Source organism: Amblyomma maculatum, chromosome 11 (genome assembly GCF_055883805.1).
Source record: "Amblyomma maculatum isolate TAMU_Amacu chromosome 11, ASM5588380v1, whole genome shotgun sequence".
In the NCBI taxonomy this organism is placed as follows: Eukaryota; Metazoa; Arthropoda; class Arachnida; order Ixodida; family Ixodidae; genus Amblyomma; species Amblyomma maculatum.
Window position 1 is genome coordinate 14945299 of NC_139354.1, and position 21252 is coordinate 14966550.

Consider the following 21252-nt stretch of genomic DNA (forward strand, 5'->3'; position numbering starts at 1 on the left):
AAGTCTTTGCCACCTCTATTTCACGATAAAGTTGAAGTTCACATAGGAGCCTTGCACGCACACACACATACAAAAAAAAGGTGCATATTAGACACATAATTGTAAAGATACACTAGGAAAATTTTTGTGAAAAAAAGAACCTGGTCTTGTACACCAGAAAATACGGTAATAGTACTGCAGTACTAGGACACCCAAGTCTCTGCCTGCGAGCCAAGGCCTTACTTTGTCTGAGCAAGAGTGAAACCTGCTGCCAGTCTGAGCGTGGGCAGTGTGGAGTTGTGTACAGGGCAGTCTCTTCTGTTTGGCCGGACTTGCAGTATCTGTTCAAGGAATTCAGGATTTTTTATATTTTTTCATCACCACCCATGCCTGGACTTTCTGAGAGGGGAAACACTACTAAAGTGCGGCAAAATGACCATGCCCATATACAGTCGCCGACCGTTTTTTCGGACTTGAAGGGACCCGAAAAATGGTCCGAATAATCGAACAGTCCGAAAAATCCGTGAAGCACAAAAAATCACTTTATTCAGAGGAAATCGGCTTAAAAAAGTCGCCGATTTTACCTTGCAGCAAATTTCTTTTGCTGGCGACGATTTGCGCTTGTATTTGCGCCAAAGTTGTCGTTTCGCTGTACACGCTAGACAGCAAGTTCACAGCGTTCGTAATTTGTGCAAGCGATGGCTGTGGTAGGCCGCCCGAGTCGTCGTCGGAGTCCGACTCGTCTTCAGGTTGAAGAATCTGGCGTACAAGTTCGTCGTCCGTGAGGTCCGCACACATATTGAGGCCGTCGTCCACTTCAACAAACTCGTGGAACGTGGAGCCCGTTGGAATGTCCATTCCGTTCCCGCGAAGGTCAACGATGAGGTCTTCGCCACTGCCTGCAGTCAAATCCTCAGAATCGTTGCAGTCTTCTACGTCATCGACTTCATCGGCGGAGAATCCAGCGTGCCTGAAGCAATTAGCAATTGTTTCCGCTCTCACTGCCTTCCACGCGTCAGCCAGCATGCTAACCGCCGCAAAAAGATCCGTGGCGTACTTTTTCCCGTTGTCAAAACAAAGGACTGTGCGCCGCAGAAGACGGGTCCGATAATACACCTTAAGGTTTTTGATCACCCCCTGGTCCATTGGTTGGAGCACGCTGGTGGTGTTTGGTGGCAGGTATTCGAGCCGAATGGCTTTCAGGTTGTCGAAGGTGCCGTGAGCCGCGCAGTTATCAACAAAAATAATAACTTGTCGCCCCTGCCGCTCGAAACTTCGGTCGAGTCGACGCACGTAATCTTCAAACAAAGCATGAGTGATCCATGCCTTGGAGTTGCTGCAGTACCACACGGGAAGGTTCTTCGCGCCCTTAAAACACCTAGGATTTTTGGATTTGCCTATCACAAGAAGTGGCAGCTTCTCAGTGCCAGTGGCATTTGCACCTACCATTACTGTTATCCTTTCCTTGCTGTGGCGGCCCCCTGAACAGGAGTCACCCGAAAAAGAGAGGGTGCGGTCAGGCAACATCTTGAAGAAGAGGCCGGTCTCGTCACAGTTGAAGGTGTCCTCCGGGCTGTACTGGCTCAACAAGGGCTTCAACTTCGTCTGACGGTAGTCTGCTACCGTGGCTGGGTTGGCGGCTCCGCTCTCCCCGCACATCTTCTTAAAAGACACACCGTGTCTCTTCTTGAAACCGCAGAGCCATCTGTCCGTGAACTTGAATTTTTCAATTCTCATTTTCACGGCCAGGGTCTCTGCCTTTTCCTTCAACGTGTCGCCCGACACTGGAAGGTTTTTCGCTAAAGCAGCTTTAAGCCAGAGTAGCAAGGCCTTCTCCAATTCGGGGTGGTCGCCTTTCCTGTCGTTCTTCTGGCTGCTGCTGTGGGACGCCTCAAAGGCGGAAAAAATCTTCTCCTTATTTTTCACGTAATCCGAAATAGTTTGCTTCAACAGTGCGAACTCCTTGGCCACGTCAGCTTGCGTTCGCCCACTCAGCACTATCTTTATGATCGCTGCCTTTTTCTCAAGGGTCATGGTAGAATAGCTCCCACGCTTCTTTGACGGACTCGGCAGCACCGGCGGGGCCATGTCCACAGCCCGAGTGCGCACCACACCGCTCGTCAAACACGCAAAAATGAGGCACTTTTCGTTCAGAGCGGTGGAACCGCCGGACGCAATCACAAAACGGCCAAAGGATTGACGGCGCGCCACTCGGTTGACGCGGTCGGAGAAACTCGTGTGACAACACGGCGGACGTATGAGACAAAGCACAAAGAGATAGCTGCCCGCGTCAGCGTTGGCGACAAAAGCAGGTTGACGGCGATGACAATCCGACTGCCACCTCGAAGTGGCAGAGATTGCAGGGGCCTCTCCTGGCAAAAATGGGGCACCAAAACCATGTCAAGCCAATCCAACTGCAGAGCCAATCCACCTCAATCCAAGATGGCGCTTGTTGCGCCGGCGAAAAGCCGATAAGATGGCAGATTTTGGCCTGCAGGGGACTGAAATTAGTCCGAAAAATCGAACTTTCGGACTTTTAAAGTCCGAAATATCCGTCGCGAATATGTATGCGCTTCTATGGGGTGACTGACGGTGCCTCACTGAAGTCCGAAATATCCTACAAGTCCGAATTATTGGAGTCCGAATTACCCGTCGGCTACTGTATAAATCAAAGAAGTTATTACCACGTTTTCATGAAATGACGGTGGCTCGTTTTTGAAGGCAGTAGACAGCTCTTCTTTAAATGCACTCCTGCAAGTCTGAGCACACCTAGTCGTGCTCTGAAAGAAAAATCGCCATGCATTCTATTCTATAGGCATTCAAGTAACTTATTTTGTTTAGGAAAACTATTTGGCTGGTTGAACTTCACCACTGTTTTCGGCGTGAGTTATTCTCTCTGTTCAGGTTGTTGGTGGCCATTGATGAGCGCCAACACCAAGCTGAGCTCTAAGTGCTGAGCCAGCTTCAGAGCTGATGAATGTCTTGAAGCAAGTGCAGTGATACTGAACAGATCTGTTAGGTCTTGCATGGCCAAACTAACATTGTCTAGAAAAAACTAAAGGAAATATTGCAATCGCAAATGTATTTTCTTTGTGCGTCATCCTCTTTTCCGCATTTTTTTCTTGGTATCTTCATACAAGAGGCATATTTTTCTATGCCTAATTGATATTGTACACACACTTCTTTGTTTCTGATCTTTGGTGAAACAGATTTTACAAATAAGGTAGGCTGTGCACCAAAATGTGAAGGCCATTCTGTTTTCTCGAGCTTGTCTTAAAATCACTTTAGGCCTAATTAAACATAGCTAGGTGTCCGGTTAGGTAAAGCGTTCCTCATTCACACTTCTAATTGTGACCCTACAGTGATGAAAGGACATGATTTCAACAGTATATATCAGGTTGCTGGTACTAGCTCTCCTTTTCAAGGTATATATTGAACACAAAAGGCAGTGCACTGAGATTTTTTTCTTCTTTCGATGCGTGCTATACACTTAGGTTATAGCCCCGCAGTTGTGGCAGAGTGGTTAGGGTGCTCAATTGCTGTGCCGAAGGACACAGGATCAATCCCGGCCGCGGCTGCTGCTTTTCCATGGAGGCAAAAAGCTAGGCACCCGTGCGCTGTGCGATGTCAGCGCACATTAAAAAAAAACCGGGTGGCCAAAATTTTGAAGCCCTCCACTACAGTGTCTCTCAGTCTCAGTCACTTTGGCATGTTGAACACCATAAACAAATTTAGGCTACACCTTGAAATATCAGCAGACTTTCTGCTCTGAATTCTTCCTTCTCATAAAGTGCATAAACGATGAAGAAGGAAAGCTTCACTTTTCTTCCACATGAGTGGACCTAGTTTTGGCACATCACTTGTAAACAAATTGTATGAGGCACTGATTTGAAGTCAGTGTATATTTGAGTGCAAAAAGTCACTTCGTTAAAAAAAAAAAAGCTGCACTGAAAATAGTCCTCAGATTGTTACAGACAGTCTGTGATGATCCTGAAAACATTCTTATTGACGTGCCTAGACTGCAACCAAATTATGGATGGAGCGAGTAATCACCGCAACTGAAGCAAGAACTTCTCGTTGGAGGATTTGAGAGCAAAAAGTCACTTCGTCCTAAAAAAAAGCTGCACTGAAAATAGTCCTCAGACTGTTACAGACAGTCTGTTGAAAACGTTCTTATAGACGTGCCTAGACTGCAACCAAATTATGGATGGAGCGAGTAATCACCGCAGCTGAAGCAAGAACTTCTCATTGGAGGATTTGAATGCAAAAAGTCACTTCGTCCTAAAAAAAAAGCTGCACTGAAAATAGTCCTCAGACTGTTACAGGCAGTCTGTGATGATCCTGAAAACATTCTTATAGACGTGCCTAGACTGCAACCAAATTATGGATGGAGCGAGTAATCACTGCAACTGAAGCAAGAACTTCTCATTGGAGGATTTGAGTGCAAAAAGTCACTTCGTCCTAAAAAGAAGCTGCACTGAAAATAGTCCTCAGACTGTTACAGACAGTCTGTTGAAAACGTTCTTATAGACGTGCCTAGACTGCAACCAAATTATGGATGGAGCGAGTAATCACTGCAACCGAAGCAAAAACTTCTCATTGGAGGATTTGAATGCAAAAAGTCACTTCGTCCTAAAAAAAAAGCTGCACTGAAAATAGTCCTCAGACTGTTACAGGCAGTCTGTGATGATCCTGAAAACATTCTTATAGACGTGCCTAGACTGCAACCAAATTATGGATGGAGCGTGTAATCACCGCAGCTGAAGCAAGAACTTCTCATTGGAGGATTTGAGTGAAAAAGTCACTTCGTCCTAAAAAAAAGCTGCACTGAAAATAGCCCTCAGACTGTTACAGACAGTCTGTTGAAAACATTCTTATAGACGTGCCTAGACTGCAACCAAGTTATGGATACATTCTTATAGACGTGCCTAGACTGCAACCAAGTTATGGATGGAGCGAGTAATCACCGCAACTGAAGCAAGAACTCGTTGGAGGATAAAAAACAAACAAAAAACTAGTTTCATTAAGAAGAGATGTTCCTCAAACCAAAAGGCAAAAAAACAAGCCTGGAGATTGGATGTTTAAAGGGCAACACAAAAAAAAAAACTTTTTTCGAGATTTCAATTAGAATTATATTTAAAAAGGAAAAATAGCAAATCGAAACCGAAACTGCTTTTGCGGCCAGAAACAATGTCCCAATTGTCGAAATGGTTACGTCACACACAGCATTAGAAACACACTTGTACATGCGTTGGATGGTGGAAATAACTTATGGAAATTTCATAATCACGAGTAAAGTGGACAGAAGCACCGGTATAATGCTTGTAACATCAGAAAGTCAGTGTTGCCCACAGAAATTGTCTCAACTAAAGCCATGAAAATTGCATATTTTAAAATCGTGTTGCGCGCGAATGAATTATTGCACGGCACCAAGTTTTGTGGAATGCGTCAGGGCGGAGAGGAAAACCTACAGTAAAATTTTTACCAGAATATTCTAATGTCAAAAAACCTCCGGAGTTGCACTTTAAGTGTACTGCATCCCAGTCTCCTCACACCAGTAAAGGTACTTGAACAGAATATGCATTATTGACTGTGGGTATAGTGACAGTCACAGACCCCAAAGATATCAGCCAAATCGGGCTGCTGTATTTTTAATATGTGGACCCTGTGGAACGTTTCACTGCTCATAAGGTCAAGGAGCTTAGTTTTAGACTGCCGGCTATGGAATGCTGCTGCTGTACCTGTTGTAGCCTCATCTGCTGTACCGCCATTTCAGATCCACACTTTGTGCTCTGTGCCCATTTCCTTGCGTATTTTGCGCCTTTTAGCTCCTGTTCTGTGTTATTTCCTTTTTTATTTTCTTTCAGCTTGCCTCTTCGAAGTGCATATCATTTTACTGTACATTTTGTGTAGTCTTCCCTGTTACTGTTTCTTTTGCTACGTGGCTTAATTTCTTATCCTCTGTGCTCCTTTTTGTCATGTTTCAAGCGTCATCAAATACTACTCGACGGTGACTTGATTCTTTTGCTGCATTGCTCACAAACTTGGGTGTCTTTGCCTCTTTTTTTCTCGTCGTGGTGTCGCTGTCTGCTGTGCACACATCATAGCACCCGTCACAGCTCAGTATTGCGTCACGTGTGACATGCTGACCTTGGCACCCATTGTGCAGGGCATGCAAGCCTTCCACCGGCAAAACCGGAGGGGCTCCCTGGACTCTCTCGGAGACCTGTAAGTGCTAGAGCCTAATGAGCATGTGGTCACCGCCTCCGGTCTTTCTCTCCTTGGGTCATTCATTTCAGTTTATAAGGTGCAAATGAGCCGAATAAATCCCATCTCAGTTCATTTTTGCTACTTTACAACAAGGATGTCTTCGCAGCTAGACCAGATAAAAGCATAAGTTTTATTACAGCATGCTCCTAGGTGATTAAACTATGCACTGTTCTGCTAAGATTTCTCATTTGATGCTTGGTAAGCTTTTTGCATGCTCTAATTTAAGTGACTCCTCAACTGCTTTTTCTCATATTGAACTTCAACAAGTTGTAAAATGACTAATATGGCCTTGATCAAAAATGTAATTCTTACACTGTATTCCTTATACTACCTTATATTACCTCCTGAACTATCAGCCACATGTTAATAATGGTTTTCTGATTGATGGATTATTCTCTATTATTTCTATAAACAAAGGAGTGGAAATGTCAAGTAATTTGAAAAATAATTACTTATTTGAAATCAGCACTGAAAACTGATTTTTCTTAAAAATCTGGAACAGTGTTCCAAAAACCCATGTCCCCTCTTGTTTTGAACTTCTTGCTTTGAACTGGAAGGTTCAGTGTCGTAAATGTCATAGACATGAAAATAGATAAATTGCCACTATAACTATCAAAAAGTGCATAAGAGACCTCCTGAAGTTAATGATAATTGCTGCAGCCATAAATCAAGTACTTGTACACTGTGCACTTTGCACGACTGCATATTTTGTCATAATTCGTAAACATCATGAGTCGTCATGAACGTTGCAGTGGGGGTGGGCCATGTGCACATCTACTGGCTTGTGCAAAATAGAGAGACCATGCAAACTATTGCGGTTACCGTTCTTGTTATAAAATAAATGCACCTGATGTAAGGGCTTGGGCGAGCAGGCAAGTATTTTAAGCAGAGTAGCCTATGCATATTTTGAAAACAGCCGGTGCATCATGAGAAAGCACTGACAGATTCCGGGGCCATATCTGCACTGTCATTCATTTTCAAATGGCGAACAAAAATGTTTGTTTTTAATGTAAACATTCCATGTTCTAGTCAAGTTTTACGGCAAATTTTTAAGAGCTTGACAGTGAGCTCGTATTTTGCTGTCCGTGACCCTGTCCGAGGATGTCTTTTAATTGTGGTTAGACTTGTCCTGTATGTAAAAAAAAAAGAATTTTCCTGCGTTACATATTACTTCACATCTTGCTGAAGTGCATCTCAAACTCTAATATAAAAGCGCTCCAACTCGGCAGTGTTCCATCCTGTTAACAATGTGCTTCCCATCAGTAGGCCTTACATTGAAGCCGGGGGTATTTTACCAGAATTCACTGAATTCTGCATCGAATACGGGTCATCTATATTCAGCCATGGGGTATTATACTGGGTGCATATGTTGGTACACTGCAGGAAAGCGTATCGTTCAAGAAATTTGATCTGTTTAATTCAGTATCTATATTCAGCCATGGGGTATTATACTGGGTGCATATGTTGGTACACTGCAGGAAAGCGTATCGTTCAAGAAATTTGATCTGTTTAATTCAGTGGCCCCTATGGTCTGTACGAAGTGACACGTCCATCAGGTCTCACTGTGACTTCCTAACCACGCAGCTCCGAGGTTCCGCGTTCAGAGCTCCGAGCCAGCTCCTTAGAAGACGACCTCAACATTGAGGGCTCGGCCAAGTACTGGCTTGGCAAGGACTACACCAATTTCATCTTCAAGGACCTCACTGAGGTGGACAACCCATTTGTAGGTGGGTGGCCCATTGCTCCCCATACACAAACAATATACCTTTTTGCCTTGCTGAGTACCCTACAATTAATTGACAGCAGATGAAGCTCATACGGATTATATTCATTAAAATTCGAGGACACTTTGGCGACTAAGGTGATGAAAGGCGAAAGCCTGAGTGCTGCATTCTGCTACGTGACTGTTGCACATGTAGTGATGAATGCTGCTGCGAGTAAAGCGAGCGAACACTCGTTCACATTCTGCGAGTGCATTTATTCAGTGAATTATGCTTGGCAGCGACAAGATCGCACTCCTTGTATCTTTGCAGTTGTTCTACATTGACTGTTGTGTAGTTGATTTTACCGGGTGCGCAGCAGTAATTAGTAATAATTAGTTTTTGTGCAATGGTTACTAATTACTAGTTATTAATAATTAGTTGCTAGTTAGTAATATTTAATTGGTTAGTTAACTGATCATTCATTGTCATATGGCCATAAAAGGCACGCATTCATGTATACTGTGGTGGTGCTCTGTGATTGGTCAAGACCACCATGATGTCATCCCATCTCGACCAATCAGAGCCGCTGCAAAAGCGTGACACTTTTGCTGACGACAAAAATGAGGCAATAAAGGCTTTGGCCTTAATAAGACACACTTCAAGCTGGTGGAGAACTTTGGGTACTGTTGCTGTCGCTAATAGTAGGGCTTGGTTTTGAGATAGCCCCTAGCTGCCTCAGCAGTAGAGAACTATTCCTGTGTAAAGCTCCCATCTTGCCGTCCCCTTGGCGTGAGCGCTGTTCAGATAGGCCTTGAACGACACCCGAAAGGGCACTCTCATAAATTTTCCACTCAAGATTCAGGTTGAGGGGTAGCATAGAGAAAACGCAGATTATGACTAGCAGCTTACTGGTATCACTCAAGAGGAAATTATACAATGGTTGCATCTTACCTGTACTCACCTATGGGGCTGAAATGTGGAGGCTAACGAACATAGTTCTATCTAAGTTGAGGACAACGCAGAGGGCTATGGAACGAGAAATGTTAGGGGTAATAATAATAGAGTCGAACGCTGAGCTAGTTGGTCACACATCTCTGAAGAAGGCAGCAGGGGTAATGTTAAAAGATGGGAAGCGTGCAGAGTAGGTCAGAGAAATAACTCAAGTTACTTGCATTCTAGTGGAAATTAAGAAAAAGAAATGGGCATGGGCAGGACATGTAGTGCGAAGGGAGGATAACTGATGGTCACTTATGCTAAAAAACTGGATTCCAAGGGAAGGAAAACATAGCAGGGGGCGGCAGAAAGTTAAATGGGCAGATGAGTTTAAGAAGTTCGCAGGGGTCATGTGGATGCGGCTAGCAGAGGACCGGGTTGATTGGAGTAATATGGGAGAGGCCTTCACCCTGCTGTGGGCATAGTCAGGCTCATGATGATAGAGAAAACGGCAAGTCAGTCTGTTTGTTGCCGATCTTTTTTTATTTTTTCATTGCACATCGTGGATGCGGTTCTTGTAGCATGCGTAGTCGACAAGCAAGATAAACTTTGTCTGTTGGTTAATACGCAGACATTGTGGACCGCAATGTGATTCCGAGGATGCCATGGCATGACATTGGAGCGGCCGTCAGTGGCGCTGCGGCGCGGGACATTGCACGGCACTTCATCCAGCGTTGGAATTTCACAAAAGTATGTACATGCCTTGCACAGCCTCTATATTCAACACCAGCTCCGCTACAAACTCTGCTCTTGCGTTTCTCGCATGTTCAAACAAGTGTTCTTCATGTGCTTAAGAACGCCAGTGGATGTCGGGTACAGTTCTGTCAAGTATATTGTCTTGACACAAAGCTAGACAACAAATGATTTGTCTCCTATTTTGTATACTCTTTTAACTAGAGTGTTGTATTCTTGCTTACAGCATAAAGAAAGACAAACGTACATGCACGTCAATACGAGGTTGTTGTCTCTTTCTCTACATATGTCTCTGTCACATTTACTTTGCTTACTGTAGAGTATATTACATACTAACATGCAAACGAAGGATGCTATAGTTTTTTTAGTCCACCGCACTGCTGTTTGATTCCTTTTGTTCTATGTCTGGTACATTTGTTCTCTCTCTCGCGCAGTTTGAGAAAGCCAAGCAGCACGAGAACTATCCATGGCTGCTGCCCAAGTCCTACCAGGACGTCGAGCTGGAAGCGACTTTGCCAGAGTCTGCTGTCGGCATACTCTACACTGCAGACTGTCAGGTGTGTGCGTAACGGTTCCATGTGCTGTGATTCATACTTTGACAAGTGCTAGAGGACAAGTATCTTATATAGTTGCATGCACTAGGTGCTTGGCCAAGCCCAGTATGATGCTGTACATTTAGTCTAGTGGCAGCATCGTTTGATTGCAGCTCTCGAGGATAAGCAGTCCAATGTATGTCTTTCCATGTTGCCTAATACCAGGCGCCTCTGGTTTTGATGGCACATACATTTAGACCTTGCCTTTGGACGCCCCTTGTTGATGTACAAATGTTTTGCACGTACTTATTCCCAACTTGTTTCGTGCTTTGGTTAGCGATCTCATATTTATCGCATCTCATTTCCTTTTCCTGTCCTGAAACGCTGCAGTTGCCCTATGCAGCAGTCTCCGGAGTTTAGGCAGTGACAAAGGTCGCTGTAAAAAGAAAATGGCTCAAATGCTTGCTATTTATGGATTCAAATTTTCCTTAAAGTGCACGTTAAAGGTACCCTGGTGGTTGAAATTACTTCGTAGCCCTCCACTATAGCCACTCCCATGTTCCTCCCTTCCTCTAGGATGTGGATCAAGTGTCCACAGAAACAAGTGTGACGGATACTGTGCCTTTCCCTCCCTGTGAACCAATCAATAATTATTATTATTATTAAAAAGTACTGCATCTCCATGTGCTATACTCCCATACTCTGGCTATGCAGCCAAGGCTACGGGAGAGGAGCTTCTATCATGGTGCTACTACACCATGTAGTTCTGGCATATCTGGCCTCACTTTCGGTGTCAGTTCAACCTTTCTTTGAAATAATAATTTTCGTACCGCCAACGGCACAGAAACCACTTTCTCTAGAACACTTAAAGCCTAATTGAACATAAATTTGCGGTTAATGATCATCACGTGCTGCATACATGTCTGAAACAAGCATATTGCAAAAGCTTACAGAAAGTGGCGGGTATAAGGAGCAGAAACGGCCGGTGTGCTCTTCGGCAGATTCTCGACGGATGGCACAGCCATCTCGTTTTCTCGGTGTACTGTAGTGATTTGAAAATGCATAACGCTAACATTGTACTGGCTTGTGTTTTAGTACTAGCATGATGTAATAATAACAGGATATTTTCATAGTGGTATAACATTCCAGAGCACAATTCGCAAAAAATTTGTGAAGGGACTGTATTCTTCTGCACAGTGAGCAGATGTGTTTCAGCTCTGTAGCTTTAACTGTATAGCCAGATAAAGTAGTCCGGGAGTACAGTCGACGACCAATTTTTCAGACACCCAATTTTTCAGACATGCTTGATTATTCGGACTTTTTCCCGGCCCCAGGACATACCTTATAAAGTCGATGTATTACGCTGCTCAAAATTTTGGACACTCTAAGGAGGTCTGTTCGATTTTTCAGACATTCCAAGCATCAGCAGGGCCAACTGCCACACATTTTGAGCGGTGTCGCCGCCATCTTGTTTGTTTACTTTTTCCTTCGATAGCCTCGAAACCAGTGCCAGCCTTGCGTGCCACTCCTCAGCTGAACTATAGTGCCTGATCGAGGCATCCATCGCTGCTTGCTGCCGAAGTGCTGTTATTTTATTTTTTTTTCTATTAGCGTGATCGCTTCGACTGCTTGTTCCTCTGTGTGTTTGCCGTGCATTTCACGTGCATTGCCGAGCGTAGTGAGTAGGCCTAGCCGTGGTCATGCTAATGCGAGAACTAGGTTCTGTCGCTACTGTGGCTCTCATTTAATTGAATCATATTCAGTTCTTTAAGAAGCTGCTTCCGAATTTTATAAGGAGTTTTTTTTTTTTGCGTGCAACGTGGCAGCGAGAAGGCACTCAATGGAGTCAGTGTTGTGATCCAATGGTTGGTGGTGATGGTGTGCCTTGACAGTGGGAAAACCTACTCTGTCGATTTGCTTGGAGCACTTTAGTACCTCGCCGATGCATGGAAGTCTGTAGCACCCATAATGCTGCGCAATTGCTTCCGCCACGCGGGATTTGTACTGAATGACGAGTCGGCTGCCTTGGACAAGGAGAGCGTCGTCAAGCAGCTGTCAGACAGTGAGCAGCTCATTCAAGACGTTCGCACTGCTGTTGTCGAAATTTCATCCGCCGTCTTGTTTTCAGAGTTCACAGACGTGGACCACAAGTTGGAACTGTGCGCTGAACTCACAGATGCAGAAATTATTCGTGAAGTGCTGTGGGAGTCTGAGAGCGATGACGACGATGACTTACCTGCAGCAGCGCAGCCGACGCAAGCTGAGCTGATGCAAGCAAAATTCAGGCGGACCTGTTAGCACGGAAGCGGAGCGTTGGCAGAAAAGCATTCATGACTTTTTCTGGCCTCAAAGTCAATAATAGGCAATAAATTGAGCTTTTTTGGTGCACATTTGTTTTTTCGGGCATTTTCGTGATCCGTTGAGAGTCCGAAAAATCTGTCGTCGACTGTATATACTATAGAATTTCTGCCTTTGCTAGGGCACCCATTTTTTTAGTCAGTATATTTGCTGAAAGTTTAAAATATATTGTGGCTGGGGGTGTGCGGATATTCGAAATTTTCAATGCCAACCGAATATCATTTTTAATAATTTTATTTCCAAACACCACACAAATTTTGAAATAAGGTGAAAAATATTTGCTATTTTATAATTTTCATTATTTCTTTACTGATCCGATAATCGATATTAGAAGGCCTTTTTTTCCCATATTCATATTTAATTTGTATTTAAAAATTATATAAATTCACACACCCCTAATTGTTGCAAATCGTTTAATGCAGCAGACTTTGAAGTTGCACTCGTAAAAATTGTTTCTCGAGATACATCTAAAATGCACTTGACTGCAGTTAGTCCACACGTCAGCTGTTTCTTGAGAAGACTTGACGTATCAATTTTAGAGGCACCTTGTAGTGGTCAATAATTTTTTGCTATTTGGTATTAGTTTCTGCCACTGTTTTTCTGACAGCCATGCATAATCGCATTGGAAAAGTGCTGTCTGCACGTGTTTCGATCCTTCCAGATATTGCGCAGTGCGAGCAACTGGTCTACAGGTATCAAGGCAATTGAGTCATCCATCCACTCGGCCTACATCGACAACATCGTCAACGCTAAGCACTACATATACATCGAGGTCAGTTGATCACCAGTCAAGGTAGCAAGGCTTCACAAACTGGCTGTTTCAGTGATGTCCTCCAGTAATATCTAGGGAAAGGCACTTTTCAAGTGTAAGATCATAAACTGAATTATGGGGCTAGAGTCCTTAAGCAATGCATGGGCATGATGAACCACTTCAATAAGTGAGTAAGTCCTCATTGAGCCGTGCGAGTGTAAAATCCTAGACTTGAGTTAATTTCCTAAGTATGTTCCTTGTGGTATTTACTGCATAATTTGTGATTATTCTGGCATTTGCACGGACGATGTGGTTTTGTTGCGAAAGCAACACTCCAACAGCCAAAGCGAGACCTCGGGTAGCCGCAGCTATGCCGTGAAGAAACATAGCTACAGTCTTCTCATAAAAAAGTCAGCCTGCCATGACATTTGAATTCATGTTACCCCTATGCCACGGGCAGGAGGAGCTGCCAACTTGGGTCTCTTCTTTCATATGGGAGGGTGATATCAGAATCAGCCTGCCGGAACCGTTTGCATTCTTGTTACCCCTACGATACGCAGGCACATTCATACGGCTTGGTTGAAGCGTGATTTTATGTGTGGGCTGGTAGCTTACGCTCTTGCATCATGCCCTTAAAGGATGAGCTTAAGTGTCCCCAATAACATAAATGTAGCAGGCAAAAGAAGCTTCTACCGTTGCTTTCGCAATTCAGCTAGGGTCAACCAGAGCTGAACCATAACTAATTTCATTTTTATACCATCTTCCCAGAACCAGTTTTTCATCACTCTGGATCAAGGAAACACAACGGTCGAGAACCAGATTGGCGAGGCACTCTTTCAAAGAATCCTCAAGGCTCACAGGTTTGAGAAGATTTTGTGCATTGATTGCTTTCGGTACGTCATGCTGCAAAATGATGTCCGGTGTCAGTTTTTGCACCACTTAATCACTTCCCTTTAGCCCGTTTTAGTGCCTATTTTTTTTGTGTATGGGGAAAGATGGAGACTTGAATCAGGAAAAGAAAAAAAAATTTAAAAGGGTGCGCTTAAGTCTCCTTACGTGCGGTAATGCAAAAGCACACAGGGATCTTTCGCTGGCTTTGATTGGCTTGTTATGTGGATTCTGGATTGCATTGCTGGCTGTGACTTAGATTAGGGCTATGACTAATGTTACAAGTCGTGCATTGTTATGAAGACACTATAGCCGATTAATCATGAGTGGAATGATGGCCTGTAGGGCGAGTTGGTTCATGACTTGAAAACCACTACGGCGCAAAGAAGACAACAAAAGAAAAAAGAGAAGGTCACCACCTGCACACATGTGATGCTCTTTTCTTTCTCGTGTTGTCTTCTTTGCGCCGTAGTGGTTTTCAATTCATGAGTGGATTCAGTATTGGCTTGCTACATAGATTCTAGCTTGGATTTTTGGCTATGACTTGGATTGTGGCTGTCTAATACGTTTAGTCATTATGCAATGTAGCCAAGTAAACTTGACTGGATTCGGTATTTTGCCTCTTTATGGCTTGTTGTGTGGATTATATTGGATTGGCTTTGGATCTGTCTTTTGGTCACACATTTCGTTAACAGTCACTTTCTGCGCACACCACTGATATGCCACGAAATGCTTTCGCACTAATAAACGTGAGTGCTACGCTGTGGTGTTGATGCCTTCTTTCTCCTGCCTGACACCAGGAACAAGCAGAACTTCCGGGTGTATGTGGTGATGCCCCTGCTGCCGGCATTCGAGGGCGAGGTGGGCACGGACACTGGCACAGCCATCCAAGCCATCACCCACTGGAACTATGCTTCCATATGCCGTGGGGACTCTTCGATCATACAACGCCTCCTAGCCGCTGATGGTGAGCTTGCCGCCTTGCTCTGCCCTTCTCTCTTTTGCAGCAACTTTCGATTTGGACTTTTTTTACATGGCTGGAGTATCATTCCTTTGAAGCACCTTTAAATTGCAGTCATGATGGGATGGGATGGTGGGACGGGATACGATGATGATAGGATAGTGAAACCTTCCCCACCACCATTTCTTGGTGGGGAGTTTAGCAGCATTTCTTTTTTTCATGCAAGATATGCTGTAGTACTACTCAACAAGCCATTATGGCCATGAAGGAAACTAATTTTCAATTCTAAAAATGAAGTACAGTGCAAACTTGCAGTTGCTAGCATATCATGCTAACGTACCCCGAGCAGCATACCCTAATTTTTTCTTATCGCGAAATTTCTTCTAAAGTAACTTGCAAGACTAAGTTACTGGAAATGTGTTGTTTGTGATGAAATACATTGCAGCATACTTTTTATTTAGCTGCCCAACTCATAGTGGCAAGCTGAAGTCAATTCACAGGATAAATCGGGGGAAGACATGCATGCATATTGCACTCATTCTCTTTTGTGTTCCTTGTAACCCCTCAAGAATGAAGTTATCACGGAAAGGAATCAATCCAGCGCCTCTGGAGAATGCCCATAGAGTTCAATGCACCTGCCCCTCTCAAAAGCGACAAGATTTTAAAAAGAATTCCCGCATTAACAAAAATTTTAGTAAGTGAGTTGTAAAATTGTTTTGGCCCATGAGCCAATTGAGAACACAGAAGTATTGGAATGGCAGCAGCACGCTTATCCAAAAAGCATCAGTGCGGCCATTGCTGTTTACATTCAGTTGATTAAATGATGATGATGGCCACTTCTTTTTTTAGCTGAAAGCGGCGCCTTGACAGACTATTTGTTGGCAACAACGCATGCACATGACACTTCCATCATGTGATGCCACCACCAGCTGCAAGCACTGCTCGCTCACTTTGCTGCCGCGGAATGTGACCTCACCATCCACCAATTGTACGCTGGTGGATGGTGACCACGCCTTGCTGATATTTGTTATTTTTTGTTTGAGACTGTTGAAAAGATGCCGCCACCAGTTAAGAAGCGCAAGTTTTTTACTCTTCAGGAGAAATCTGCATTCATCGCTGATGCTGCAAAATGGTAGAAAGAAGTCGGATATTGCAAAGGAGTTCAGTATCCCATGCAGCTCATTTTTGAAAATTTTAAAATCCAAAGGAGCATCATGGCGGCATTTCAGAAGGGCGCAAGCATGCAGCACAGGGATTTCATAGCGCCGGTTTATGAAGATGATAACATGGCCGTATTGCAGTGGTTCCTCAACAAGAGAGCGAACAAGTTGCCTTTGTTTGGAAGCCTTGTACAGCAGAAGGCTGTTGACTTCGCGTGCATTCTGAGGCACGACAACTTTAAGGCGAGCGCCGGATGGCTAAAGCCCGTATTCACAAACGAGCCTTAACTCGACGCTCCACCTCCACTTGGTGAAGTGGAGAAAACAGCCACTACTCCACTCCAGGACCGATTTAGATTCATGAACGCCCCTCGGCATTTCCTCTGACAAGTTCTTCTCGAGAATACCTCCTCCACTCGAAGCAGCACAAGGGGCATATGGGGACGAGATTAAAGTGAACTTTCAGCATGAAAACTACGTGCTGAAGTGTGTAATATGCTCAGTTTTTTTTGTCAAGTTTTCTAAACAACTTACGCAAGTGACTTCGACGTTAACAGCATACTGGAACTTGTTTTGTGGGCTGGATGAAAAAGGCTGCTGTAAAAAATGGCTGAAAATGCTTTTGCATCTGGCAACAGTCGATGTTGGTGACATAGGCTTCAAGAAATGGTGTGAATACTTCAGTTTAATTTCGGTTTATTTTTTGGTGTGAGATCTACGCTCGGCCTTTGCCGCTTTGCCTTTTTGTTATTGCCAGGCTTTGACACACATCAAAATATATTGCAGGAAAAAAACTTTAAAGCTGCCAACTCCTACGAGCATGGCTCTGGCCTTCATAGGGCTCGGGAGCGAGCAGTGAAAATATGCGGGCTGCTTCACAGCACATTGCAGCTCATGCCCACTGAATTCGACTCTCCAGAAGAAAATGCCGCGTACCATTTTCAAGCAAGTTGGGAGCCCTAATTGAAAATGTGCTTGAAAAGCCATGCTCTTCATCGGCCGTGAATATCCCTTCATAGGACGAGCACAACAACACGCTCCCTCGACAGCGCCGCGTGTCTGAAGACGTAATACGTACCCTCGGGCGACGGGCAAGCCATTGATGCATGGAGTGCAGCACAAATGTCCGTACAGTCCCACCGCGCCTCCGGTGCTCGCCAGCTTACTGCATGCAACCTGCTGTTCCTCCACAAGTTTGCCGCTGTCTGCAGAAGTATGTGGGGCGAGCCATGGAGAGTGCACCGCCGCCGCTCGAGTCCAGCCATGGGCGAGCTCACCATGAAGAGTCAAATCGCACTTCATCTCTGCACTCGGTAGGTTCCGAAAAGTTGTTCACTTATCCGGTGACAACTTGAAATGTGCCCGCACCACACAAGCGCAATGTGATAATGCAACGATCAACACAGCACAGATGTCGGTGGCTGACCATGGTTATCCATATTCGGCACATGAGTGGCAAGGACGGCCGGAGGCTAGCCATGGCCGCACTCCCAAAATGATAGCATGCCAGAAGTTCCGGATCGCCGTCACTCTCAGTCAATACTTTAGAGAAAGGTTCAGTGCATCCTTGTCGTATCTGCTTTCATGAAAAGTTTGGTATACCGGTAGAACGAAGTCCACACAGCGAGCGAGCGATGTGATGTCCGCCATGTTTGCAAGTGGAGTGGCGGCTGAGGAGTGGCCAAGGTAGCATCATCGCCGACTCGAGATTCTCGAGAAAACTCAAGTTTTCTCCACCGTTGGAGGAGCGACTCGAGGAAGGTTGCTTTCTGAAACGAAAAACAGGTCTCGAGGGCCACTTGGAGTAGAAGTTTGAGTGAAGGTGTGTTTGTGAATACGGCGGTAAGCCGATTCAATGCACGGCACGGCATCATCGCTAAAGTGTTGCCAGGCGAGCCGGTGAGCGCCGACGCTGAAGCAGCTGCATCCTGGATGCAGGAAAGCTATGAAAACATTGTGAACGAATACGAGCCGTCCGGCATTTATAATGCGGACGAGACCGGATTTTGTTTATGAAATGTTTCCTTCGAAAATGCTCGACCTGAAAACGCAAAAATGTCATGGCGGCTAGCTTAAAAAAAAAGCGGCTGACCTTTCTTTTGTGTTTGAACATGGATGGCTAGGACAAGGTAATCAGCCAGAGCAAAAAGCCACAGTGCTTTAAAGGTAACGAAAGACTGCCGGTCGAATACACTTTCAATACGAAAGCTTGGGTGACACGCGCTATATTCTTCACTTGGCTGGAAGCCTTTGATGCGGATATGCGCAAGCAGATCAAATCTGTCCACCTTTTTTTTGGATAATTGCCGCACCCACCACAATGAAGACATCCTGACAAATGTCCACATGATTTTTTTCCCCAAAACTGAACGTCTGTTTTCCAACTTCTGGACCAAGGGGTCATTAAAAGCCTCAAGTCAGCATACCGGGATAGGCTCATCTTTCGGACGTTGTTGAATATTGAAACGAAGTAGCCTACGGTGATCATCTTTTCACGGTGTCGGAGGTGCTTGCCGTGCTTGGACCGTTACTTCGGCCACATTTATCCACTACAGCCTCAGGCACGCCGGTTTCACTGCTGGTAAGCATGCCTCGGCAGCCTTGCCAGAGCTGGAAGTGAGCGTTTCAGCAAGCAACGGTGGCCTGCAGCTATTAGATGAAGCGTGGGACGCACTGCGGAGTGTGGACACTATGGTGCCCGATGCTGTTGGATTGGATGACTTTTCGTGTTTAGACGCCGACCTAATCGTCGATGAGGAGTTTAATAATGATGCTATTATCAGCCGTGTGCGCAAAGGAGATGAGATTGACTACAAGCATGGCGAAAGTCAAGCACAAGAAAGACAAGCAAGCTCTCACGACGTGCTTGATGCTTTTGACGTCAAGGGATTTCCTTGCCGTCCACAATGACGACGAATCCATTAAAAGCTTATCAGCCTGCAAGACCCGAGCTATGAAGCTCATGTACAAGACAAAACAGAGCAGAATAAGTGACTATATTCATTAAGTTCTGGTTCTCTTACGTAATGGGTGTGCTTATTTGTGCATTTTCGCAAGAGCGAAATTCTCGCGATAACGAAAAAACCTTTGTTCCCGGGCAGTTTCGTTATTGCCGGGTTCGACTGTGTTGCTGCATCTCTCCCTGGGTTTAGCTTAGGATATGTAAAGAAGTGCTTAAGACCTGAGGCACAATTGAAGTGGCTCTCCAGAGAGCACTTGACTTAACATGCTAAATGCTTTAGCTAACGTCCTTTGACTTCCCACAGTTCCAGACCCAACAAAGTACATAGACTTCTTCGGCCTGAGGAAGCATGACGAGCTTCATGGAAAGCTGGTGAGTGCTTGCTTTTTACTTTGCGGAAATACTCTCAGAGCAGTGGTGAGTGCAATCTGAGGTTTGCATTTTTCTTGCTTTACTCTAGATTGAAATTTTTATATTATAGCATTCTGCTCTAAAAGCTAGCTTGCTTACCAAAGATGAGTTGGATCTTATTTTTTCGGTTATGTACGTACTACCTTCATCAGGGTTTTTATCTATTGAGTTACTGCATAGACCATATCTTCATCGTAGCTGATTTCAAAATGTGCTGTGACATGAAAAAGCAGATCTATAGATTGCAACTATTTCAGACTTGAGGGCTTCACTGCTATTGAAAAGGCCCAAGAGTGTACAGTGCACGACGTGTGCGGTAATAAATGATGAAGATGTACGCATGCATGTGCACAGCCTCTCGTGTTTTGCTTCCCAGCTACCTATAATGCATCGAGCACAGGCCAATTGGCAATGCTTGCATGATATCATTGAGAACTTTGGTGGCTGTACACTGAAAGAAAGAAATGCTTCCAATTCTCAGATTTTATTGTCAGCATTCAACATTCATGCTACTTCAAAAGTCACTAAGTTCTTCTATTGGAGGGTGTGAGCGTCAACAAACATGGACCATGTTTTTTTCGGTGTACTTTAAATTTGAGGTACAGAGGCTATGATAGTGCCGAGTGAGGTTTTTTCACATAAGGCATATAAAGCTGCACTATAACCTTAGTTATTAGTCATTACGTTCCGCATGCCTACCCCAAGAGATAAAACAAGAATGTGCAGCCACTGTATCATGATTTTTACAGCCCCCACATGACTTACCTTCCACATCACAGCCATCATCTGGCTGCAGAAACCAAAACCGAATATATTGCAGAAAAATTTATTTACAAATTTTTCGCAGGGTATAGGCAAATATTACAACCTGTTCTTATCATTTCTATTCTCCACCAGACTCAGGAGCTGGTGTACGTGCACAGCAAGCTGATGATCGTAGACGACGAGGTGACTATCATCGGCTCGGCCAACATCAACGACCGCAGCCTCCTGGGCAGGCGCGACAGCGAGCTGGCCGTTGTCGTGCACGACACGGACCGCGAGAAGAGCATCATGGATGGCCGCCTCTACTCGGCAGGCCGCTTTGCCGGTGCGCTGCGGCGCACGCTCTTCAGAGAGCACCTGGGTCTTCTTGAGAGCGACGGCAGTGCCAGCGGCATCGACATAAGGGATCCTTTGGCCGCGTCTTTCTACGACGGTGTCTGGAGGACCACGGCGCGTCGAAACGCGCAGATCTTCGAAAAGGTGGGATGGTCTTCAATGACTACCGGTTAGGGGGGTAAAAAACAAGACTAACAGAAATAAAGAAGGCTGGCAGGTTCAGCTAATTTCTAATTCTTTGTAGCTGTTACTTTCTAATTATTACCGCATTATTATAGCAAGCAACAAAATAGGGCAAGAAATAATACTGTGGGAGCTCTGAAGAGTTCATAAGTTATTGCATAGTGATGAGCCATCAGCATTCTTCTTCGTAATATTGGTAAAGACATGTACTTCATGAACGCGATGATACCCAGGGGTGTAATCAACTTTTTAAATAAACTTAAAAAACTTTAAATAAAAAAAATAAGCCCACGCTAGATACCCTTG

The 21252-nt window shown here is 44.7% G+C and overlaps 1 protein-coding gene across 6 annotated transcripts in view; it reads left to right on the forward strand.

Annotated features, from left to right (window-relative positions):
- The window catches only part of Pld (Phospholipase D), a 112187-nt gene that overhangs the window by 83526 nt on the left and 7409 nt on the right, over positions 1 to 21252 (forward strand). For all 6 annotated transcript variants that reach the window (XM_084584325.1, XM_084584321.1, XM_084584322.1 and 3 more), the window contains 9 exons: positions 6149 to 6207; positions 7834 to 7976; positions 9517 to 9635; positions 10073 to 10195; positions 13191 to 13301; positions 14049 to 14140; positions 14969 to 15135; positions 19556 to 19623; positions 20560 to 20907. In XM_084584325.1, coding sequence (XP_084440451.1) covers positions 6149 to 6207; positions 7834 to 7976; positions 9517 to 9635; positions 10073 to 10195; positions 13191 to 13301; positions 14049 to 14140; positions 14969 to 15135; positions 19556 to 19623; positions 20560 to 20907 — 1230 coding nt within the window. The remainder of the gene's footprint in view (positions 1 to 6148; positions 6208 to 7833; positions 7977 to 9516; positions 9636 to 10072; positions 10196 to 13190; positions 13302 to 14048; positions 14141 to 14968; positions 15136 to 19555; positions 19624 to 20559; positions 20908 to 21252) is intronic.